Genomic DNA, 23,399 nt, shown 5'->3' with positions numbered 1-23,399 from the left:
CTGCGGGAGCCCGCGGCGCCGCGCGGGGATGCGACGCTGCCCGGCGTGGGGGCCGCGACGGCGCGCGGGGCTGCACGGCCTGGTCCGCGCCCCGCGGACGGGACCCACGGGTGTCCGCTGGCCCCTGCGCGCCGGGCTCGGGGCCTCCTGCTGCCCGCAGCCGCCCTGCGGCCGCGCCGCGCCGTGCGCCCCGTCGGGGCCGGCGGTGCCCGCAGACGGCGCTGCGGAGCCGCCGCCCGGCCCGGCTCGGCTCGGCCCGGCCCCGCCGGGCTCCGCCGGCCCCTTCCGAGGGGGCGGCGCCGCCGCCGGGGCCGCGCTCGGCTCCGCCGCCCCGCGGGGCCGCCCGGCTCCGCCGCCCGCCGGTGAGTGCGCCCGCCGCCGCCGCCGCCGCCGCTCCCGGACGCCGGGGTCCCCCGAGGAAGGCAGGGCGGCGAGGGGGAGCGGCCGGACGCCTGGGTCCCCGGGCCGAGGGAGGGCGGCTGCGGGGGGCTCTCGCTTGCTCCGGGATGCTGCCGGGCGGAGGGAGGGCGGCCGTCGGGGGGATGCTTGCCTCGGGGGGCTGCCGGACGCCTGGGTCCCCGGGCGGAGGGAGGGCGGCCGTCGGGGGGATGCGTGCCCCGGGGGGCTGCCGGACGCCTGGGTCCCCGGGCGGAGGGAGGGCGGCCGTCGGGGGGATGCTTGCCCCGGGGGGCTGCCGGACGCCTGGGTCCCCGGGCGGAGGGAGGGCGGCCGTCGGGGGGATGCGTGCCCCGGGGGGCTGCCGGACGCCTGGGTCCCCGGGCGGAGGGAGGGCGGCCGTCGGGGGATGCGTGCCCCGGGGGGCTGCCGGACGCCTGGGTCCCCGGGCGGAGGGAGGGCGGTCGTCGGGGGGATGCTTGCCCCGGGGGGCTGCCGGACGCCTGGGTCCCCGGGCGAAGGGAGGGCAGCCGTCGGGGGGATGCTTGCCTCGGGGGGCTGCCGGACGCCTGGGTCCCCGGGCGGAGGGAGGGCGGCCGTCGGGGGGATGCTTGCCTCGGGGGGCTGCCGGACGCCTGGGTCCCCGGGCGGAGGGAGGGCGGCCGTCGGGGGGATGCTTGCCTCGGGGGGCTGCCGGACGCCTGGGTCCCCGGGCGGAGGGAGGGCGGCCGTCGGGGGGATGCTTGCCTCGGGGGGCTGCCGGACGCCTGGGTCCCCGGGCGGAGGGAGGGCGGCCGTCGGGGGGATGCGTGCCCCGGGGGGCTGCCGGACGCCTGGGTCCCCGGGCGGAGGGAGGGCGGCCGTCGGGGGGATGCTTGCCTCGGGGGGCTGCCGGACGCCTGGGTCCCCGGGCAGAGGGAGGGAGGCTGCAGGGGGCCGAGCCTCCTTGGGGCTGCCTGGCCAGGTGGGCTGCAGCAGCCGGGGCCCCAGGGAGGCTGCCGGCATCAGGGGGCCACAGGGAGCTGGGTCCGCAGGTGTGCGCCTCTGTCCCCCGCGTCCCCTCCGCCGCCTGGCATCGCCTGTCGCCCTGCTGTCACGCCTGTCCTCGGTGCCAAGAGCCGGCTGCCACAAAAGCATCGCTGTGCGGTGGCGCTGGGCGCAGGGGTGGACGTGGGGCACGACGGTGGCCCGATGCAGAGCACAGGGGGGCACTCAGGCGGGTGACGGTGCCCCCCCAGGCGGCGCTGGGCTCATGGGGGCAAAGCTCCCAGCACAGGGATGCTGCACTGGGCACCGGTGTGTGGGGAGGGGGCTACGGGTTTCCTCCTGGTGCTGCAAAGCCCAGCCCAGGAAATTCTTCCAGGCAGGCTCTCAAGCCCCTCTTTGTGCGCCTGGGATTTTTAAAATGCCTTCCCCGGCGGTTTCGGACCGGGTGCCCAGCTCCGGCGCTGGGCGGTGGCCCCGCGGCTGCCCGGGGCCGCGGGACGTGGCGGAGGCAGGGGCAGGACGGCTTCGCCCGCAGCTGGCGCAGGCAGCTGGGGCTGGGAACAGGGTCTGGAAGGAGCTCCCAGACCTGAAATTTAGGGGGCTCCCCATGCCCGTCGCAGCGGCATCCCATCCAAAGCCGAGGGCTGCGTTGCTTCCGAGGGGAGGGCTCCTCCGCCGTGCCACCCCTGGGATCTCAGCCGACGGGATTAGCATCCTTACCAGCATCTGCCGAACCGCAGGGCGAGGGACTGAGAGTGGCGGCGCTTGCAGACCTCGGCGCCCGGACCCCCCCGCCTCGGCCGGGTAAGAAGCAGGAGCCGCCGGGGCCGGGCTGCGGGCTGCCCTCGGAGCCGCTCCGCGCCGCGTCCTCCCCCGGAGCCCCGCCGCCTTGGCCCGGGCGTGCTGCGTTATAAGAGCCGGCCTCGCTGCCAATGCACCAATTTCCTGCATTGCAAAAGGCCCCTGGGGCGTGCGGAGGGGGCGGCTGCGCGGCAGCGCGACCTCGCCTGCCCCCAGTCGCACCAGTTGCCCCAGCAGGAGACTGGTACGGGCTCCCGCCCTAAGGGCTCAGCCGGCCGCGGGCAGGGGAGGAAGCCGCCAGCCCCGGTGCAGGGAGTGAGAGGAAGCCGCGGCTGCTCCCGGCACCCCGCGACGGCGCGAAGACGCGGCTGCCCTCCCCGGAAGGAAGGTGCTGCCGGCCGCCCGCCCGCCTCGCTGGGCCCTGCTGCAGGGCGGCCACGCCGGGGACCTCGGGGTGCGCCGGCCGGCGCGGGGCTGGGGGCAGCGGGGCCTCCCGCCGGGCGGTTTTCCGGGTGCTGCCTGGCGGAGGCAGGGGAGGGCTCGGCTCTGCCTCGTGCTCGCGGCCGAGCTTTCCTGATGCGGCGGCTCGCTGCCCGCGCAGAGCCGCCCGCTGCCATGTCGGTGACGGTGACCCTGGCCGGACCGGCGCCCTGGGGCTTCCGCATCACCGGCGGAAGGGACTTTGGGAAGCCCATCACCGTGTCCAAGGTAGGAGCCCTGCCGCGCGCCCCCCTCGCCCCGGGGTCCCTGGCCGTGCCCGCCGCGTCCCTGCCTGGCTCGCAGGGCCGCCGGGGCTGGGGGGGACACGCGCCCGGAGCCTCCTCCTCGCCGGCGGGCGCCCTGCCAGGCCGAGCCGAGGAGCGGATCCTGTTTACTGTCCTTGAGGACTCCTGCGCCGTGGGAACGGGCTCGGGGGCCCCGCGGCGGACAAAGGCGCCGGGGCCTCGTGCCGCCCCGGGGCTGGGCAGGGCTCGGCTGCGGCGGCGGAGGAGTTTCCCGTGGCCTTGGTCCCCCTCTCCGGCTCGGCTTTGCCAGGACCCCGGCGGGTCGGAGCATCCTGGCCGGGGGGTGGATGCGGGGAGCGCCTCCGCGCCGCGGTGCCCTCGGGACCGAGCGGCGCCAGGGCTGCGCCCCTGCGGCACGGCGAGCCCGCGGGCATGCTGCAATTAGCGGCTGCCTTCGTTTGGTGCGAGCGGGCTTGAGCGAGCGCAGCTTCCCCCGGCAGCCCGAAGCGGGGGGAGCTGGGCGGGGGGAACCGCTCCGGGATGACGCCGGGGCGTCCCCTTCTCTGCGGAGGTGGCGGAGCGTGGGAAGGCGGCCGCGGGCGACCTGCGGCCCGGCGACGTCATCGTCTCCATCAACGGCGAGAGCGCGGCCGAGATGCTCAACGTGGAGGCGCAGAACAAGATCAAGCAGAGCCCCGGGCAGCTCCAGCTGCAGGTGGAAAGGTGGGTGCTGCGGGACCCGGGCACCCGCGGGACGGGCGGCCGGCCGCCCGGACACCTGGGCCCTCACCTTGGGGAGCGTCGTCCCCACGCTGTGCCTCAGTTTCCCAGCTGGGGTGGGCTGGTGCTCCCCAGCCCCGTGTGTCGGGTTGTTTTTCCCCTCCGGCTGCCCTTGGGGCCGTGCCGCCCCCTCGGGAGCCTTCCCCGGCTCTGTAATTAGAGCGTCACGCAGCAACGAGGCCGGTGGCCCTGGCAGCCGTTACCTGGCCGCCAGGTCCGACCGGTTGCAGCGGGAGATGTTGGTGGGTGGTGGGTCCTGGTGGGGGGGTCCCGGTCCGGCTGCAGCCTGGGGACGGGGCCCTTGGGGTGCCCCCTGCCCCGCGGCCGCGGGTCGGAGGTGCTCAGGGCGCAGCGGCGGCCGGGGGGGACGAGGCTTGCCGGGATCCGGCGGGCTCTCGGAGCCGCGCTGAGTCAGGACGTGCCTCGGAGGCTTTCAGGAAACTCCCGGCGCTGCCTCTCGCCTCCTCCCGGGACCTCCGGCACCTGCGCTGCCGGCCGGCCCTCCTCGCCCTGCCCTCGGCCCCTGGCCGCCCCGCGCAGGGTGGGACGCGCCGCCGGCTTTGGAAGCGGCCCAAAGGCCACAAGCCCGGCGGCATTCCTCCCATACCGCCTGGCTCGGCCTCGCCGGCCGGTCCCTCGGGGCGGCCGCGGCGCGATGCCGCAGCCGGGTCGGCGGCGCCGTGGCCCGAGCACCCGGCGGCGCAGGGGTTAAGCCCCTCCGCGGCACGCTCCCGCCGGCCGGCCAGACCCCAGCGCGCTCCCTTCCCCGCTCCGTCCCCCTTAATGAATCCCAGCTCCCGGCGACATCAAAGCCCCAGCTGGGTTTCTCCGAGGAAGCCGAGGCCGGACAGAAACCAGCGCTGCATCCTCACTGCCAGCCCGGGGCCCGGCCATGTGCGGAGCAGCCGGGGCCGGCGGGCGGCTCGTGCGGGTCCGGCGATGCCGTGGGGCCCCGGGACCCCCTCACTCTCGTCCTGCCCTCCAGGTCCCCGGCGCCATCTCCCGGCCACACCAACGGGGAGAGCTCTCCGGAGAGGCTGGCTGCCCGCTTCCAGGTGAGCCCGGGCAGGGATGCTCCCGGCCCCCCGCGCGCCTCGGCCCCTGACGGCCTCTCCCTTTCCCTCCGCAGGACGTGGTGAGGACGCGGGAGGAGAGCCGGGGCCCCCTGAGATCCTCCTGCTCCAGCCCGGCCTCCCTCAGCCCGCGGCCCGGCAGCCCCGGCTCCCCCGGCCCCGGGGCCGCTAACGGCCGGGGGGAGCCGGTAAGGTAAGGCAGGACCCGGCGGCGCGCGGGCACCCTGGGGCCGGCGGGGTCTCTCCTGACGGCTCCGTGCTCTCCCCCCAGCTCCCTGCCCGGTGCTCCTGAGGATCTCTCCGGCCTCGGCCCCCCCCAGGTGAGCGGGAAGGCGGCTGGACCCGCACCCGTGCACCCCACGCTTTGCAGCCCCGCTGCTGCATTGGTGTCCCCGGGCCGAACCCCTGCAGACCGCGGGCGCCGGCGCGCCCGGGCAGCGATGTTTTGCTGCCTCCTTCCTGGCACCTCTTGGCAACGGCTCCGGGCTGGGGAGGCCAAACCAGTTTGGGGAGACCGAGCCTGGCAGGGCAGGCTCCGGCGCCCACAGCCCCCTCGGAGCCCCCGGCAGCGCCCGCCTGCCCCCGTTGCAGCGGCCGCCCGGGGGGCAGGATGCAGCCAGGCTCCCCCAGCACTCGGACCGGTCCCCAGCCCTCCCTGCCGCGGTTTTGGGAGGCTCTGGCTGCTCTCCCTCGCCGGGCAGCCGCTGGCTCCGGGACCCGGCCTCTCCCACTTCCCCTCCCTCTTCTCGCTCTTCCCGGGGCCGGGGATGTTTTTCAAGCCCAAATTGGGAAGCGCAGTGGCCCCGAGCGCGACCCGTTCCAGCTGCATTTGGCCCCGGCCCCGGCCGACCCTTGGCTTCTGCAGCCCGGCTGCTCCTTCTCTCCTCCCCAGCATGTTATTTGCTTTGGTGTTGGCCCCGGCGCGTCCCTCCCTGCCCCGGAGCCGGGGGCTGCGCGGTGGCCGGGGAGATGCCGTCCCCCCACCGTGCCGGGGGCTGCCCCACTCCTGCGGCTCCCCTGCCCCAAGCAACAGAGAGGGGAAAAACTGCCCTTGAACTGCGCTTTTCATTGCACCCCGGGCCGGAGTTGGTGCCAGGCTCCGGGGACGAGGCCAAGGCGCCCAGCTCCACTCGTGCCTTCGGCGTGACGTCGCTGCTGAATTTTAGCTTGACCCATGCCTGCTCGAGGTGCCATGGGTGCCCTCTCTGCTGGGTGCCCAGCGCCCCGTCTGCGGGAGCAGGGTCGGGTGCACCCTGATGTGTGCGTGGGCTCCCCGGCCCCGGGCTGAGCTGCCCGGCGCTCGGCTCCTGCTGGGGTTTCCATCCGCCTCCCGGCTGCTCCCGGGAACATCAGCTTCCACTTATCCGAGGTTTCGCCTTTCCTGCCTCGCTGGGACTGCTAAGCAGGAGCAGATGCCGCAGGAGGGAACAATGCAGGCATAGGGTTACTGGCACGGGAGAGCCAGGGGATGCGGTCCCCAGCCTGGTGCCTCAGCTACGGCCAGCGTGGCTCTGGGGAGCAACACGGAGCATCCTCCGTCTGTCCTGGGGAGCAGCGCGGAGCATCCTCCGTCTGTCCTGGGGAGCAGCGCGGAGCATCCTCTGTCTGTCCTGGGGAGCAGCGCGGAGCATCCTCTGTCCTGGGGAGAAGCATGGAGCATCCTCTGTCTGTCCTGGGGAGAAGCACAGAGCATCCTCTGTCCTGGGGAGAAGCACAGAGCATCCTCTGTCCTGGGGAGAAGCATGGAGCATCCTCTGTCTGTCCTGGGGAGAAGCACGGAGCATCCTCCATCCCTCCCAGCAGGCAGCATGGAGCATCCTCCATCCCTCCCAGGAAGCAGTGCAGAGCATCCCCGCTCCAGGGAGCAGCTCCCAGCCCTGTCCCCATGCCAGGCCCCAGGGTGCCCTGTGCCGATCACAGCCCCCAGGCCAGGCTCAAGGTCCCTTGGGGTGCCCGGGTGGAGAGGGACGGTCCGTAGGCGCCCTCTCGTGCGCTCTGCCCGTGGTGCAGCGGAAAGGGCCGTGCTCAGCCCTGGCTGTGGGCACGCGGGTCCCGGTGCCCGGCGAGCCTCCCCCAGCCCCTCTTTTTCCTTCGGCAGGAGCGAGGCAGCCAGAGCCGCCGGAGCAGCTTGCCGGGGCTGGTCCTGCCTCCTTCCAACCGCCCGCCGTCACCGGGGCTCTGGGCCCCCCCGAGCCCCTGGACGATGCCTGGCCGGGCTTCACCCTCTCGGGGCCACCGCGACAGGTAGGGACGCGGCTCGGGGCGCGCCAGCCCCGCGCGCCCGGCACGGGGGCCCTGCAAGGAGTTAACTCCCCTGCGGGGCAGGTAGGCGCGTGGGAGGGCCGGGCAGGCTGGGACAGGGCAGGCGCAGCGCGGGGAGGGGACCCAGGCGTCCTGGCGCGGGGTGCTCTGCCCGGGGTGCCGTCCCGCAGCCTGGGCTCGGAGCCGGCCATGCGGCGCTTCGAGGAGGACTCGGAGGTGTACAAGATGCTGCAGGAGAACCGGGAGCTGCGGGCCGCCCCGCGGCAGTCCAACACCTTCCGCCTGCTGCAGGAGGCCCTGGAGGAGGGCGGCGCAGGTGAGGGGGGCGCGGGGGGCCGGGGCCGGGCCGGCGCGGGGGCCGCGGCGGCAGCAGCCTGACGGCCACCCCGTCTCCCGGCAGAAGGTCCCGCCGCCCCCTTCCCCAGCCGGCTCTCGCCCAGCGCCCGCAAGCCCGCCGCCGGCGCCGCGGCCGGGCTGCCGAAGCTGCACGCCTGCGAGAAGTGCGGCAGCCCCATCGCGTGAGTGGGGCTCCCCGGGCAGGGTGCGGGGAGCCGGGGGTGCCCGCGGGGTCGGCCCGGGGACCCCCCCACCCCCGGCCGCTGACGGCATCCCCTCGCCTCCCCGCAGCACGCAGGCGGTGAGGATCCAGGACGGCCGCTACCGGCACCCGTCCTGCTACGCCTGCTCCGACTGCGGCCTCAACCTGAAGATGCGGGGCCACTTCTGGGTGGGCGACGAGCTGTACTGCGAGAAGCACGCCCGCCTGCGCTACCGCGGCCCCCCGGCGGGGCCCGCCGCCCCGCCGTCCCCCCCGTCCTGAGCCGCCGGGCAGCGGGGCAGGGGGCGGCTCGCTGGGGGGGCCGAGGGCACCCCGCCGGGGGTCGGGAAGAGCTCGGCTGGGAGCCCAGATGCAGCGCCTCGCCTTCGCTCTCTCCGAGCTGGCTGGTGCGATGAGCTGGGTCGGTCCTCAGCCTCGGCAGCATCATGGTCACTGCCAGCAGCCGCATGCACCCGGGGGCGTGGGGGGGGGGGGGACACAGGGACGCTTGAGCACTTAGGTACCGGAGAGGGGGGGCTGGCACCGCTTAGTACACTGCCTTCAAAGGGCTTCTCCGAGGTATTAAACCAGATCTCTATATAAATATAATATATATTTGCTCCACAGCCGTGCGTGGTCTGTAAGAGAGGCGGGGGGGAGCAGCGTGCGGCTCCGGCCACGCGCGCGGTCGGCACCGCCTGGCCTTGCCCCGCTGCCGGGGGAGGTCAGGGCTCCCCCCGGGTGCTCTGGGCGACGCTGGGAGGTGTCGCGCTTTATTGCGGGCTGTTAGCCGGGGCCTTTGTCCTGCGGAGGCCCAGGTGGGCTCCTTATCGCCGCTCTCCGCCCCCCGTGCCGGGGTGCACGGAGCCGGGCTGCGCGGGGGCTTTGCTCTTAGCAAAAGACGTGGCTCCCCTGGGCTCAGCTGAGCTCTCACCTTTTAGGCACTTAATTACTGCTGCCCACCCCAGGAAGGATTAGCCCAGGGCCCGTTGTCATCCCTGCGGTCCCCTGCCAGCAGGGACATGCCGTGCACGTGCATGCGCGGAGGGGACCCGCGTGCAGGGCTGTCCCCGGGTCCGGCTGTCCCGGCCCAAAGGGAGCGGGGAAGGCAGCTCCGGCAGGGCGAACCCGGGTGGTCCGGCCTCGCTGTCCTTGTCCTCGCTCAACCCCAGCCTGGCCGCCCGGGTCCCGCGCAGGTGGGGACGGCCGCCGGCTCCTGGGAGCAGCCTGGCCGTGCCCTGCCGCCTCTTCCCCGCGCCCGTCCCAGGCCTGCAGCGCGTGGTGCTGTTGCAGCGCGCCGGCTTTAATTAAGCTTCCCCGGGACTGCCCCGGCAAGGCAAAGGAAAAAGACGTTGCTGCTCGTCTTTCCTGTCCTCGCCTGGCGGCTCATCCTGCCAGGCAGCGTTAGCAGGGCCTTTGCGTGCAAGGGGGAGGAAAAAAAACCAAGCATCAAACGCTTCTGCCTTGGCTCCGACTGAAACACCGGGCGGTGGGGAGCAGCAGCCAGCTCTCGCCGGGAGGCAGTGGCAGGACGCCGCCTGCCCCCGGCCGTATCGGAGCAGGGGGGCTCCAGGAGGATGGTTTCCCCGTGGGGGCCCCCAGACCCCTGCCTGCTCCAGCTGCCTTGGGGGGGCCAGGAGGTGTGAGTCTCCCCTGGATGCGCTGGCAGCCTGGAGCAGGGACCTGCCCGGCAGCCCCCCGCCTTTGAAGGCACCTGGAAACATCTGGCCACGGTGTAGGAGAAAGGGTTCCTCACCGGTGCAACGAGCTGCGCCCAGCCTCAGGGTGCTGCGGGGGCAACGGGGGCTGTGTCCCTGGAGAAAAGGGATTTCTCATTACTGCAATGAGCTGCACCCAGCCTCAGGCGCTGCGGGGGCAGCGGGGGCCGTGTCCCCGGAGAAAAGGGGTTCCTCACTGCTGCAACGAGTTGCACCCAGCCTCAGGGCGCTGCAGGGGCTGCGGGGGCCTCATCCCCGGTCGGAGGGCCGGCGCAGCCCTCCCAGGTAACCCCCGCCGCAGGCGGCCGCCCGGGCCGGGCTGCCCGGGAGGGGGCTGCCCCCGCCCCGCCCCGGGGCCGAGCCGGCCCGCAGCCCTCCCCATAAAGCGGCGGGGCGGTGCGGGGGCTGCTCCCGGTCCCGATCCTGCTCCCGGTCCCGGTGGTGTCCGCAGCGCCCTGCCCGGGGATGCTGCGCCGCCGCGGAGCCTTCAGCGTGGAGCCGGTGCGCGGCCGCGGTGAGTCGGGGGTGCCCGGGCCCCGGGGTGGGGGGAGCCCGGCCCGGCCCCCAGGTCCCGCAGCAGCCGCTGCTGGGGGGGGATCCCGGCGGTCTGGGCTGGGGGAGGCTTCCCCGGGGTCCCTCATCTCTGGGGCTTGGGCAGGAGGAGGGTCCCCAAGTCCTGCTGAAGGAGGGTCCCAGCAGGTCCCTGGTGCCCCCCTCCCCCGGGGGTTGTGCTGGCCCTATGGGATGGGGGCCCCAGGGTGCTGGGTGCTCACACCTTCATGCATGCGTGCCTTGGGCTGGAGGAACAGCACCTGCACGGGGGTCGAGCCCCCCGGGACTGTGCATGCTGCAAGCGGGGCCGGCAGCACGGGGGGGCTAGCCTGTCTCTGCATGCCTCCCCCGCTTGGGCTGTGCGGGGGGCTTGAGGGCAGCCCCGGGGGGGGCTGCAGCTCCCCGCTGGGGGCAGTCAGTGCAGGGAGACCCCCGCATCGCGCTGCACCCCTCCACCTCGGTGAGGATCCAAACCCTTTGGGCACACGGCGTGCCTCCCGTGGCGCGGGAGGGAAGGTGCTGGGCGCCGGGGCTGGGAAGGAGGAAGGAAGGAGCCCTTGAGCGCGGGGGGCTGTTGCATGCGGCGCCGCTGAGCACCGCGGGCGCTTGGTGCTGGGAGAAAGGCTGCTCTCCCAGCCGGCGCTGGCTCGCGTGCCGGGGGCGGAGGTGGCCGCCCCGCCGGATTGCTGGGATTCATGCGGCTGCGCGAGGCCCTTCGGGGGCTGCTGAATCGCGGGATTGTCCGAATCGGCGGCTGGCTGCGAGCCCCACCGCCGTCCCCTCGTCGCCCGCCCGTTCCACGTGCCGGCTGCGTATCGGCCGCTCTTGCCCGGGACCCGTCCGCGGCCGGGGGATCGCGGGGCCGAGGCAGAGCGGGAGCCTGGCGGGGCTTCCCTCAAGCACCTGGTGCCGACGGAGCCGGCCGTGGGATTCGCCCGGCACCGGGGAGTCTGCCTGCAGCCTTGGGTGCCCGAATAACCATCCTGCCTGCGATGGGAACGGAGCCCTTAGCCACCGGCCCAACCAGTATCGTCTATCCTTAAATGCTAAGGAAAACCAGTTGGGAACCAGTCCGGCAATGAGATGCCTCTGGATACGGCGCCGGCTGCGGTGGCATAAAAAAGGGAGTGCTGGGACGCGCGCCCGGCAGTCGGATTCGGCTTTGGGCGATGTGGGGTGGCTCCCGCGCCCTCTGGAAGAGGAGGGGAGCGACCGGCGGCTGTGAGTGACGGGGCGCGGGTCCCGTCCCGCCGGCCGGGGCCGCAGCACCGAGCCCCCGGCGCAGCCTCGCGGGAGACGCGGGATTCGGGGCGGACGGCTGCGGGGCCCCGCGCCCCGGTTCGGCCACCCTGATTCAGAAGCGGCGCTCCCCCAGCCCGCGGCCGTGCCTGCGGCCCCTCCGAATCGGAGCTGAGCGCGAGGGGCCGCCCCGGCTGAGGCCGGCGCTGAGCTGGGAGCGGGGCGATGCGGCCAGAGCGGCAGTTTCGGCCGCGCAGCCGGGTCGGCGCCGAGGAAGGCGGCTCGGCCCCGGTGCCAGCAGCCGGGAGCCGCTGCCGAGGCACCGCAGCGACGCGGCTCAGGAAGACGGAGGCGCCGGGCCCGGGGGCATGTTTTTGGGGAGCTGTGACACGACGCTGCTGTTGCGCTGATCTCCCCGATGCCTTGGAGAGGCCGGTGGGACCCCTCCGGAGGGGTCCCCCAGGGCAGGGGGCTGCACAGTGGGCTGTGCTCGGCGGCACCCTGCAAGGGGGCAGCGGGCGGGAGGCTGCTCCCAGCCGCTGGGGCCGGGCCGGACCGGCGTGGAGGTGCTGAGCAACCTGCCCTCGTCCCCGGAGCATGCCGGGGGGGTGGGAGCAGGTCCGCGCCAGTGCCGGGGAGGGAGGGAAGAGCTCTGCTGGGCCTCGTCCTGTCCGATGCCGTCCGACGGGGGCCCCCCTCGCTCTGCAGATGGCTCCTGGGAGACGGCGGAGAGCTGCGTGGTGCGGACGGCCGCCAGCGTGTACCGCAGGCTGCAGGAGAGCCCCGAGGCGCGGGGGCCGCCGGAGCCCGGCTCCCCCGGCAGCCCCCCGGCGAGCGGGCGGCTCCTCAAGTCAGAGTCGGAGGACTCCGGGGTGGAGATGGCCAGCAGCGAGAACTCGCCCTCCACCCCGCTGGGCTCCGAGAGCAGCTTCTCCCTCGACGGCGCCCTGGAGAAGAGCCGCCTCGGCCCGGAGCCGGCGCCCCGCCAGCGGCCTCCCCGCGGCCTCTCGGCCAGCAAGAAGCTAGCCCAGGGCACGCAGCGCTGGCGGAGGCCGCGGGCGCCTGGGGGCTCCCCGCGGCCGCTGGACCGGCGCAGCGCCAGCGCGGCTGACCTGCAGGCGCTGGCTCGGCGGGGGGCAGAGCCCGGGGGCGACCCCGTCCCGTCCTGGGAGCTGCGGGAGCTGAGCGTGGAGCCCCCCGAGGGTGATGTGAGTGTGGACGGGGTGGTGGGGGGGGGTCTGGTGGGCCCCGAGGGGGGTTTGGGTGGTGGTGGTGGGGGGTGGGTGCCCCCCAACTGCTTGCGATGGCCGGGGTAGGGCACCGGCGCTGCCGCCCGCTCCCGGCAGGGCCGGTCGGCGAGGCCGTGAGCCGCCGTGCCCCTCGCCCCCAGGGCCGGCCCGACGCCTGGCCGCCCGCGCCGGGCCGGGGGCTGCGCTACTTGGAGCACGTCTGCCAGCGGCTGGAGAGGATCGCCCGGCTGCAGCAGGCCCGCCGGCAGCGCCGCCGACCGCCTCCTGGCCCCCAGCCCGCCCGGGAGGAGCGGCGGAGGAGCGAGGCCTTGCGGGCCCGCTCGTCCTCGGAGAGCCGGGCCGCGGCGGAGATGGCGCCCAGCCCAGGTGGGTGGCGAGGGGCGGGTGGGGGGGGGTGTCGGTGCAGGCCGAGGCTGAGGGCCGCCGCTCTCTGCCCGCAGCGCCGCCCCGCAGAGCGCCGGGGCGCTCGGCCAGCTCGCCCAGCCTGCTGGAGGAGCCGCCGCCGCCGCCGCCGTCCGAGGAGGCCGAGGGGCGCTGGGGCCGCGTCAGGGCGCTGGTGGCGCGCGTCGCCCGCTGCGGGGCCGCGCCGGGGGGGCGCCCAGCGCCCTCCGGCCCCCGCGCTGGAGCCGCCTGAGCCGCCGCTGCTTCCTTCCCCCCCCCCCCCCCCCCCACGGTGGAGAATAAATGGGTGTTTGACACGGGTGTTGGTGTGTTCGGCCGTGACGTCACGGCCGCCGCGGTGACGCCATTGGCGGCGCGCCGCCGGGCCGCGCGTCGCGTCGGGCTGCTGCGCGTCACTTCCGGCGGGGCGCGGCGCCCTCAGCGGCCCGGGCGGCGGCACGTGCGCGCGGCGGGTTCCGGGCCGCGCCCCCCCCCCCAGCCCCCCCGCCGCCGCCCCCGCCGTGTCCGCGCCATGGCCCAGTTCAAGCGGCAGCCGCCGCCGCCGCGGGCCGCCGCCGCCTTCCCAGGTCGGCCCGGCGGGGGGGGGGGGTCACAGCGTCCGGTACCGTCGGGTCGGGGGGGGGGGGACTACAGTCCGGTACCGGCGGTCTTTGGGGGGGAGGGGGGTGGAGTCCCCGGTACCGGCAGGGCTGGGGGCGGGGGGGTAGGTAGAGCCTCTGATAACGGCAGTCTTTGGGGGGGGGTTACAGTTCCCCGGTCCCACCGGTACCGGGGTGGGGGTAGAGCCTCCGGTACCGGCAGGGCCGGGTGGGGGGGTGTGTGGGTCACAGCCCCCGGTACCGGCAGGGCCGGGGTGGGGGGGTGTGGGTCACAGCCCCCGGTACCGGCAGGGCCGGGGTGGGGGGGTGTGGGTCACAGCCCCCGGTACCGGCAGGGCCGGGGTGGGGGGGTGTGGGTCACAGCCCCCGGTACCGGCAGGGCCGGGGTGGGGGGGTGTGGGTCACAGCCCCCGGTACCGGCAGGGCCGGGGTGGGGGGGTGTGGGTCACAGCCCCCGGTACCGGCAGGGCCGGGGTGGGGGGGTGTGGGTCACAGCCCCCGGTACCGGCAGGGCCGGGGTGGGGGGGTGTGGGTCACAGCCCCCGGTACCGGCAGGGCCGGGGGGGGTGTGTGGGTCACAGCCCCCGGTACCGGCAGGGCTGGGGGGGGGGGGGAATGTCACAGCCCCCGGTACCGGCAGGGCCAGGGGGGGGATGTCACAGCCCCCGGTACCGGCAGGGCCGGGAGGTCACAGCCCCTGGCCCCGGCGCTGCTGGGGGAACCGGCTCCCGGTAGCAGCAGTGCCCGGGGGGGTCCCGGCCCCGGTGCCGGCGCTGCCCCACGCGCCGGTCGCCGGCCCCGGCGCAGCCCCGACTGCCCTCCGCCGGAGGAGCGCGGCCGGCGGCCGTTCGGAGGGCGCCTTTGGCCTCTTGGCGGTGGTGGGTTCCCCCCCCCCCCAGGGATTCAGACTTGTCCCCCTTCCCTTCCAGGGACGCCCCAGACCTCGCTGCTGGGACCCCCGCCCGGCTTGTTGAACCCTCCGGTCTCGGCGGAGCTTCTCCAGACGGCGCGGCACCTGCAGGTACGCGGGGGCGATGGCTCCGGGGAGGCGAGGCGGCTGCTCGGGGCTGTTCCCAGGCTCTCCGGGGAGAAGCCTCCTCGCCGGTTAAGCCTGTGGCTGGCGGAGCACTTCCTTCTGAGGTTCTGCCAGGGCTCCCGCAAGAGCCGGCTCCTTTTTGAGCTGGAGCAAAGAGCGCCTGGGGCGGAAGCGCAGGGCAGCTGGGAAGCAGCTCACCCCTCACCCCTTTGCTTTGCAGGTGGGCGAGAAGCAACGAGTCTTCACAGGCATCGTCACCAGCCTTCACGATTACTTCGGGGTGGTGGACGAGGAGGTCTTTTTCCAGCTCAGGTGAGGAGAGGGCTGCCGTGTGGGTGCGGGGCGCCGCGTGCATCCCAGAGAGGTGAAGCTCCGACAGAGCCGAGGCCCTGGACCCGCCGCTGCGCTCTGGAAGGGGCCTACGCTGGACTGGGAACGCTAACGGAGGGCCCCCGTTGTTGTGTGTTTCGGGTCAGCGTTGTGAAGGGCCGGATACCGCAGATCGGGGAGAAGGTGCTGGTGAAAGCTGTCTACAACCCAAGCCAGGCGGTACCCTGGAACGCGCTGAAAGTCCAGACGCTCTCCAACCAGGTACTGAGCCCCCGTGAAGACTGCCTCGGGCACGTTCTTATCTCCTCTGTCCTCGCCCTTCCCCTCCACCCAGCCTGCTTCCCGGCTGAGAGCTAGCCTGGCAGGCTGGGAAATGATTTACTGCCTTGACTTCCTCCGTGCCTTTATTCTGCAGCCTCTCCTGAAGGCCCCAGCACCTCTTCTGCACATGGCGTCCCTGGGACAGAAACAGGGAATCCTTGGCGCCCAGCCTCAGCTGCTGTTCCAGCCTCACCGCATCCCGCCGCTCTTTCCCCAGAAACGTGAGTACTCACAGTTGACGTGGGAGACGGCTTTGGGGGGGCCCTGTGTACTGAAGTGCTGCAGGCAGTCTCTGGCAATAGATTCTTGACTCCTGGTGGTGAAAATAGTGATGTTTCCCTTAGAAATGACCCCCAAGAAGGCAGGCTGGCTGGCTGCGAGCACAGACTGTCAGCGTGAGGGGGGATGCTGTAGGTGTTCAGGTTTTCCGGGGCAGAATCGGAGTCAGGCAGTACCGGTCGGTCTTATTATTCTTGTTTTCTCCAGCAGTGAACCTCTTCCCATCTCCCCCATCCATTCACCTGGGACACCTGGGGAGATACCCAGGGCGAGGACCAAAGGGCCGGAACGACCCAGGCAGATGGTAAGGACTGGGGTGCTTGTCCCGTGTGGGGTGGGCAGCCCCCTTCCCTTGGTATCCTGCACTTTGTCCTGTGGCCTTTGGACATGGGGCCATTCCCTACTTAGAGCTCTGGCCTTTTAGTGGTTTCTGGGAGATCCGTGGTGAGGAGGGATCCTCCTCATTTCTGAGAGTCGCAGCACTGCCAGGTTTGTGCTCCCGCCCAGCAGTGCTGTGTGCAGTGAGCCACGCGCACGGTGCTTTCGGGTGCTTGGCGAGTTCGTATTGGCGTTCCTTCAACACGTGCTGTGTTGGTCACAGGGACGATTTTGAGTCGAAGAAGCGGAAACAGAAAGGTGGTGAGCTGTGGGGAGCGAAAAAGCCTCGCCACGACCTGCCTCAGTATCGGGTTCACTTTGCCCGCTACGCTGTGGACAGGTGAGTGTGCCTGCTTCCCTAGCAGCGGAGAGCACCTTAGCTCGCCTCCATCCAGGGCGTCTTTCTGTGCAGGCCCAGGGCTTTGTGCTCAGCCGAACGGATGTCTTAGCCTGGATCCCTGGCTGGATCAGGGCTACCAAAAGGTTAACAGAAAAACAGCAAACAGAAATCCCTTAGTTAGGCTCCCAGAGCAGTTGGTAGTGGAAGGGATGCTCAGTAGCTCAGCAGAGGGCTGCAGGGACTTGGCCGTTATTTACCCAGAGCTCAGATTAACATGTAAGTCTGAAAAGCGCTACAGAAACGTTGCCCTGTCCCCAGTTGTCTTCTATGCGCTGGGCTCTGTGCAGAGTAGCCCTACAGGCTGCCAAGGGGCGTCAAAGCCAGGGAAGGGGTCCCAGTTCAGGCCTCCAACTTAGACTGAGGTATCTGAGACTTCCTACGAGCGGGAGGAGCCTCCATGCTAGAGACTGCTGCTTTGTGTTTGACTGATCCCCATCTGTGTGCTCAGCCTTGGAGACCTGTCTCTCTGGAGCCACACAGAGTAGCATTGCCCTCTTGTTATGGCACTGTGGCAGGTGAAATAAGTTTGTTGGGTCTCTTTCCACTTATGGCTACCTCGGGAGAGGAGTCGGAGTCTGAGGGCTGGGCAGGGGGTGCTGCTGTGGTGGAGACGCTCTGCGGGGAGAGGGCTGGGAGGGAGGAAGCATACGCGGGGTTTTCTGTGCGGGGCTGTGCTCCTGGCAGCCATACGAGGGAACTCAGATGCCCGAGCAGCTTTTGAGACTGTTTCTGGGCACGGAGAGTTTTGATGTCCCCTCTCTCTGCCTCCAGCCCCTTCTGTGACGCCATGGAGATCCTGCGGCGCTACTGCAGCATCCAGCTGCCCCGGGGCTTCTACGACGTCCGCCTGTGCTGGCTGGACACGTTCCCCCTCACCCAGCCCCTGAGCCTGAGGCACCCCAGCCGCATCCTGGTGGCTGACCCGGAGGAGGTACCAGAGCCGGAGGAGGAGGCTGAGCCAGACACCGCTCCAGGTGACGTGGATTCCGCTTTCAGCGCCAAGGTGAGGCTGGTTTACAGCTGGCGTGCGCACCCAAGAGGAGGGATATGCTGTTGGCCTTGGCTCAGGCGGCTTTGGCTCCCTCATCCAGCTCTGGCTTACGAGATGATGGCCTTGTGCCCTCCCTGCCTTCCTGATGGATGAGGCATTGCCTCTGCCAGTCTGACCAGGCAGCATGCTCTGCCCTCAGGTGCTGCTGCTGTCCTCTCCGGGCCTCGAGGAGTTTTATCGTACCTGTTTGTTATACATCGATGATTCCAGTGAGCAAAGGGAGGCTCCTGAGCACCCCACAAAGCAAATGAAGGTGAGGACATCGAGAACAGCGCTGAGAGTGTGTGGTGTATGCAGAACTCTGTGGCTTTGCTTAATTCCCCCTGTTTTGGGGGAAAGTGCTCAGGAGAGGAGGTTTGGCTGCATGTTGCCACCTGCATTTATTGCTGGAATGACTCTGGAGTGGCATCTGCCAAACGCAGCCGTGTCTCTGGGGGACCGTGTCCCCTGAGGAGGAAGGGGGCTTTGGGGACGCAGGGAGAGACAGTCAGGATGCTGTGATGTGACCAGGCTCGCCGCCTGTCTCTCCCTAGTTTCTGCTGGGGAGGAAAGAGGATGAGGCTGTGCTGATCGGCGGGGAATGGTCCCCATCTCTGGACGGCCCTGATCCTGATGCGGACCCGATGGTCCTGGTTCGCACAGCCATTCGCTGCACCAAGGCACAGGCCGGGCTGGACCTGAGCAACTGCACAAAGTGGTGAGTGGCGTGGGCTGGCGTGGGCATCTCGGAGCGGTAGCGCCCCTGCCTGACCAGGAAAGCGTCCACCTCGGGATGTCAGAGTGCTGTGAAGCACTTCATTTAATAGTGTTTTACTGTTAGCAGAAATTGAGGGCAAGAGAGAGCAACACATTGTAGAGTTAATTTTCCCTTTCTGCGAGCGCTGCGTATTAACGCTGGGATCTTGTGGGTGGTGCGAGAAACCAGTAATTATCCACTTTTACTATGCAAAATGGAGCCCTCCCCGGCTTGGTGCACAGAGCGTGTAGCCACGGAGAACACGCAGCATCACTGTGTGTATCCCCGCAGGTGTGCAAGCCCAGCCCTGGCAAATGGCTGCTGGCAGGTTTGCTCTTTATTTAGGAGCAGGTTTCCTGTGTGTGGCCAGACAAGACCAGAATTTCCACTGCCAGGAACAGTCAGATTTAGTTTCCTTCAGGTTAAGTCTCTCTCTTAAGCAAAGGGACAGCAGGAGGAGCTGATGGCACAGACAAGGGACTGATCTTTGCGAGGCAGCTGCAGGGCACAGAGACTGGTGGCTGCCCTGCCAGGCCTGGATAGACGAGAGGTGCGTCGCTGGGGATTAGGTGACAAGGGAGGGCTGGCAGCCTCGCACGTTGTGAGATAGTGCTGTAGAAGAGGGGCCATGGGGGCAGGAAGACCAGAAGTAAGGAGGGTTTTAGGAACTGGAAGAGCCCAGGTGGCTTTTGATCTGCAGGTGGTGAGGAGCGCAGCACCTCCAGGCTTGCCTGCGCTCGTGCCGCGGAGCGGCAGGCTGAGAAGCAGCAGTGGGCTACTGCCTGCTTGGGGCACTTGAGAGCACCCTTAGGGGGCTGTCAGGAACCTTTGCTCATGCCGGAGTCCATGCAGGGCCTGCTTGGGATCATCTCCCAAACCGTCACCCATAGGAAAGCACGGCCCTCACTTGGGTGCATTGACTCGGCTCATTACATCGTAGTTATATATAGCATTCCTGCTCTGGGTAACCGTGGCAACTGATTTTATTTTGCTTAAACCTGGCCCGGCATGTGATGCGGTTGGGAAGGAACAGCTGAGGGGAGATGGAAGTTCTCGGCGTTCAGTGCTGGGGGAGGAGGTTTGGCTCAATCCCAGCAGTAATTGTAAGAGATCTGGGTTGGAAGCATGGTACAGGCTGGGCTGGGACTGCTCTAGGACCTGGGCCTTGCTCTTGCATCCCTGTGAACAGCCTCATCGCAGCCATTCTGGGAACAGGGACCAACCTTTGTGTGACCTCCTGTCACAGCTCTGGGCCTGTCTTTGTGGCCTGCCTGCCAGCAGCACGAAGGGTTTTACAGGGTGGCTCCTGCTGAGAAAGGCAGCCTCTCGATTCTGAGCAGCCGCCTGTTTCTGCTGAGCATCCGCGGGGACGAGCAGGCCGGGGGTGGGGGGGCCTCGGTGTCTCTGACTGCTGCTCCCCTCGGTGCTGCAGGGTCCGATTTGCCGAGTTCAGGTACCTGCGCGAGGGAGACCCGTCCCAGAGGGAGGTGGTGGTGGTTTTCTTGCCGGACGTCTGGGGCTGCATGCCGTCCCTGGAGGAGTGGGAAGCCTCGTGCCAGCCGAAGGCAGAGAAGGTGCCCTCGCCACCTCCATCGCCAGGGGACAAGGCTGCGATGGTGAGGCTGGACTTCGCCCCGGGGCAGGGAGCCGAGGGCTGTGCGCGGTGATGCTGGAGGCCTGCAGGAGCGGCTCTGGCTGTCGGCGGGCAGGGACAGGGCTTAGCCAGGGCCGTGCTAGTTCAGAAGTCCCGAGAGGTGGTTTCATTTCTGTGGGTGGTCAGACCAGGCTGTGTTTTGGAGGAGGCGAGATGCTGGTCTGGGCACCAGCCTTGGGGTTGGACTGCCGCTGTTGCAGCTCCCAGCACCCTCTCTTTCTGCTCCCACCTAAACAGGGCGTTTCTAAGCAGGAGATGGAGGCCCCCAAGCCAGCCTCTGAGCAGGATGCTGCTGCGGACGCCACCGAACTAGCTTTGGAGCCCGCTCCCAAACCAGCGGCCCCCGAATCCGAAGCCCCTGCTGCCCCCATGGAGCCAGCTGTTGTGGCCCACCCCCACCCAGGCGGGCAGGACGGGCAGGCGGCCTGCTCCAACATCTCCCTCTACACCCTGCTGGAGTACAGGAGACGGAGAGAGAAGCTCTCCTTCGAGGTAGGCTCTGCAGGGCCAGGCCGCTCCCCTGCTCGCGTGCATGGGCTCTCTGGGAGCTGCGTGGGCAGGTCTCTCCATGCCTCTCTCCTATCCCAAGGTGGCTGTGGTGGCTGAGCTCTTCCAGGAGATGCTGCAGCGAGATTTTGGCTACAAGCTGTACAAGGCGCTGTTGGCCTTGCCAGAGAAGGAAGAGCCGCTGGAGGCCAAGAACCCGGAGCCGGAAAGGGCTCCTGAGCCTGCAAAGGAGGTGCCTCCGGAGGCTGCTGGGGCCGAGGAGGAGGCTGAGCAGGTGGGTTCCCCGCTGACCCCTCGTGGCCCAATGCCCTATCCCCTTCGCAGCCCCAGCTCTGACCATATCCCACCCCTGCTCAGCCTCCTCCCAAAGCTGAGCCTGGGAACACAGAGGCAGAGAGGCCGGCAGGCAGCGTGGCAGCCACGGCAGGCGGAGAGCAGGAGAGGACTAAAAGTGAGTGCAAAGCAGATCCCAAAGACTCTCCTGATGAACTGTGCGTGCTCAGCTTGGAGGACGGCCTGCTGCTGCTCCGGGAGGAGGAAGAGGAGGAGTTCGGTATGTTGCTGGTGCAGAGAGGAGAGCACAGCCCTTCTCCGGGGGCTGCTGGTTCAGGAGCTGAGCACAGGGGCCTTACTCCTGACTATCCCTCAGGTACCAAGCTGGAAGATGCTGAAGTGAGATCTATTGCGTCCAACCAGTCGGAGACGGAGTTCTCCTCCCTCCATGACGTGGTGAGCATGCCATGCCCCCAGCCGCGGGAGCCTGGAGGTCCCCTTTCGCCCTCCAGCTTAGCCAAGTGCTTAAGTTACGGAGCGGATAAATGCAGCTGGCGGCTCTGGTGGCCGTCTGGCTCGTGGTACCTCTGAACGGGGATCCCAGGGGAGGAGCCTGAGTCACTGGTTCAATCCCACTCGTCCTGGGCTCTGTTTTAGTAAACCGGCAACAGCCCACATCCCGCTCTGCAATGCAGAACACGCCCTGGACATGGCGCAGAGGAGAGAAAAGTGCAAGCCGAGGCACCTGCCACCTCCCAGTGCTGTGCAGGTGCTGCAGACAGGCTGGCACTTCTGGGGATTGCAGCTTCTCCCATCACTAAGGCATGTCTGTGTTTTAGCAGCCCAAGGAGCTGGATCCGAGTGCTGTGCTACCGCTGGATGCTCTCCTAGCCTTCGTGTACTTCGATTTGAATTTCTGTGGCTACCTACACCGAAGGGACCTGGAGAAGATCCTCCTGACGCTGGGGCTGCATCTCTGCAAAGAGCAGGTGAGAGCTTGGGGGCTGCCCCTCTGATCCGAGCAGTGGTGCTGGCTCGTGGCTGTCTCGGGCCCTGACCTGTGCACGCTGTGTTGTGGTGGCAGGTGAAGTGCCTGGTGAATCGGGTCGTGACTCAGTACGTGTGCCAGTATCGAAACCTTCAGTACAGCCGGCAGGAGGGCTCGGAGCCAGGCAGCGCTGACCGCATCCCAGAGGAGGAGCTCTTTGGTAGGTGCAGGGAGGACAGGGGTATTCCTTCAGGCTCTGCCAGGGAGGGATTCTCTCTCAGACCAGGCTCAGCAGTCCCACGAATCCTGCTTCACCTGGTGTTGTTAGAGGTCTCATGGTGGGTGACTGGTTGTTCTTGTTCCAGGCAACCTTCCTCTGCTGCCTCCTGCCCGGCCCCCAGCCGAGGTCTCCCTGCCGCCTAAGGCGGGTACGGAGCAGGGAGGCCTGGTCTCCCACAACGGCACGGTGCTCAACGTGGGGAAGCTGCTGGAGAAGGCGGAGCAGACGGAGAGCAGCCGGCTCTACCTGGAGAGCAAAATCCACGCGCTGGAGGTCAAGCTGGGTAAGCTGGTGCAAGGGGCAGGGAGGTGGGCTGGTTCCCTTTCCAGTTTGTCCGAGACATGGGTTCCCTGTCCCTGAGTTGCTTGTGCTCCTCTGGCAAAGCTGCCCTCGGCCCTGCTCTGTCCTGCATGGGCTGGTTTGCAATGGAGGGAGGGGGCCGACCAGCTTTCTGCTTACAGAGGAGAGCCAGACCCGGGTTTCGGGAATGGAGTCGACCAACAGAACGCTCACAGCCGAGCTGCGGGAGCTCCAGAGGCGCCTGGCCGAGGTGGAAGAGCAGGCAAAGGCGGCCGAGAGGCAGAAACTGCAATTCCAGCGACTCTTGCAGGAGAACAGAAAGCGCCTGGCCCCCGTACAGCTGGAGATTCAGACCATCATTGAGAAGGTGCTGGGGAGGGAGCCATAGTTCTTGCCAGCTCTGTGGCAGTGGATGGGTGGGAGGTCGCTTAGGCTGTCCTCACTTGCTGCCTCTCTCCTCTTCTAGACTAATAACTGCTTAGAAAAGGAACCAGCCTCCTCCAACTGATGTCTGCTGCCCTTGCTGATGCAGTCTACCAGGAGGGAGTGAAGTCTGCACCCGTCTGGACTTCACGCGCTAGGGTTGTGGATCGTGGGCAAGATCCTCATGACCTTTTGCTGTCTGGACCTTCTCACTGCAGAGACAGGCTGGAGCTGGTTCCCATCCCAGGCTTGTGGAGCCAGAGGAGCCATAGGGATGCGCAGGATTTGCTCTGACCACTCATTCTCGTTTAATGGAAACCTCTTAGGTAGGAAATCTTGCAGCCTAGTGTGTACGTGTGTGTAATGGAGACAGGGCTTGGGCTGTCTTGATGCTCTATAGTTGGCCTCATGACTGGGGACAGAGACAGGCTTGTTTTAATAGGACAGAGGACCTGAATGAGACTCTCTGGGGCTGGCTCTTTCTGTGTCGCAGGCCACCCAGCAGCTCTTGGTTACGGTCTCTGTTGATGCCGCAATGCCCTTAGAGGGTTTGTTGAGTGCAGCGGGTCTCAGCTCCGCACATCACGCAAGCCATGTAACTAGCTTTCTACAGGCTGGCCAACCCGGCTGCTCCCTCGGTGGCCTTGGCTGGCCGGCCTGGGGAGCGCAGGGCGGTGCGGGAGGCCCCACCGCTGCGGCTCCCTCGGAGGTTAGGCGAGGGATTGAGCAGCGGTGGAGTGTCCGTGGACGTAGGACCACCGTTGGTCTGCTGGAGGCAAGGGACAGCTAGGCCCGCGCAGAGCAGCGCCTTTAGGGTGGAGGGCAGCAGCGAGGGCTCCGTGCAGCTTCTCCACCCCGTCCGTACGCTGAAGAAGGGCACCAGTGGTGTAAAGACAAGGCCGCCAGCTCGGGCTAGTTCTAATTTGTTGTTTTAGACTGTAAAAGTGGTAACACCTTGTATTTAACTGAAGACATCTTTTCAAATCTCTTCAGTTCTGTGGCTGTTCTGGTCCCTGCTTTCTTTTCCCCACCCTCTCCACAAAGATCAGCTCTGGTCAGGCCTTGTATACCTTTCTTAAAAATACAACTCGAAATAAATAGTCGTGTGCTATGGGGGAGGT

At 69.1% G+C, this 23,399-nt stretch overlaps 3 protein-coding genes across 16 annotated transcripts; all 3 read left to right on the top strand.

Moving 5' to 3' along the window:
* The first annotated feature begins 311 nt into the window (after nt 1–311).
* On the top strand, nt 312–8,077 carry PDLIM2 (PDZ and LIM domain 2). Of its 8 annotated transcripts, none has more exons than XM_068920831.1 (11): nt 312–362; nt 2,004–2,187; nt 2,786–2,892; nt 3,481–3,632; nt 4,675–4,744; nt 4,819–4,955; nt 5,034–5,082; nt 6,861–7,006; nt 7,195–7,340; nt 7,425–7,542; nt 7,652–7,976. In XM_068920831.1, the coding sequence occupies exons 3-11, from the start codon at nt 2,800–2,802 to the stop codon at nt 7,842–7,844; spliced, it is 1,104 nt and encodes a 367-aa protein (XP_068776932.1). In that variant the 5' UTR covers nt 312–362; nt 2,004–2,187; nt 2,786–2,799; the 3' UTR covers nt 7,845–7,976. The 8 variants fall into 8 exon arrangements, with proteins under 8 accessions (XP_068776932.1, XP_068776927.1, XP_068776931.1 ...); XM_068920826.1 differs by having other exon boundaries at nt 321–362; nt 2,124–2,187; nt 7,652–7,977; XM_068920830.1 differs by lacking the exon at nt 312–362 and adding an exon at nt 404–422.
* Nucleotides 8,078–9,705: 1,628 nt separating this feature from the next.
* On the top strand, nt 9,706–12,955 carry C27H8orf58 (chromosome 27 C8orf58 homolog). The gene is made up of 4 exons (XM_068920528.1): nt 9,706–9,794; nt 11,780–12,279; nt 12,462–12,687; nt 12,762–12,955. The coding sequence occupies exons 1-4, from the start codon at nt 9,746–9,748 to the stop codon at nt 12,953–12,955; spliced, it is 969 nt and encodes a 322-aa protein (XP_068776629.1). The 5' UTR covers nt 9,706–9,745.
* Nucleotides 12,956–13,151: 196 nt separating this feature from the next.
* Nucleotides 13,152–23,270, top strand: CCAR2 (cell cycle and apoptosis regulator 2). 7 transcript variants are annotated; one of them, XM_068920449.1, is made up of 20 exons: nt 13,152–13,289; nt 14,252–14,343; nt 14,579–14,670; nt 14,835–14,949; nt 15,104–15,230; nt 15,496–15,592; nt 15,890–16,006; nt 16,838–17,069; nt 17,257–17,370; nt 17,651–17,814; nt 19,286–19,469; nt 19,745–19,999; nt 20,097–20,288; nt 20,372–20,567; nt 20,664–20,743; nt 21,130–21,276; nt 21,372–21,495; nt 21,641–21,838; nt 22,017–22,222; nt 22,322–23,270. In XM_068920449.1, the coding sequence occupies exons 1-20, from the start codon at nt 13,235–13,237 to the stop codon at nt 22,361–22,363; spliced, it is 2,829 nt and encodes a 942-aa protein (XP_068776550.1). In that variant the 5' UTR covers nt 13,152–13,234; the 3' UTR covers nt 22,364–23,270. The 7 variants fall into 7 exon arrangements, with proteins under 7 accessions (XP_068776550.1, XP_068776551.1, XP_068776554.1 ...); XM_068920450.1 differs by having other exon boundaries at nt 13,155–13,289; nt 15,499–15,592; nt 21,127–21,276; XM_068920453.1 differs by having other exon boundaries at nt 13,167–13,289; nt 19,760–19,999.
* Nucleotides 23,271–23,399: the final 129 nt, after the last annotated feature.

The sequence above is a fragment of the Struthio camelus genome, chromosome 27 (assembly GCF_040807025.1).
Source record: "Struthio camelus isolate bStrCam1 chromosome 27, bStrCam1.hap1, whole genome shotgun sequence".
Lineage (NCBI taxonomy): Eukaryota > Metazoa > Chordata > Aves > Struthioniformes > Struthionidae > Struthio > Struthio camelus.
Note: the sequence above shows the minus strand (reverse complement) of the source record. Positions and strands in the feature narration are given on the sequence as shown.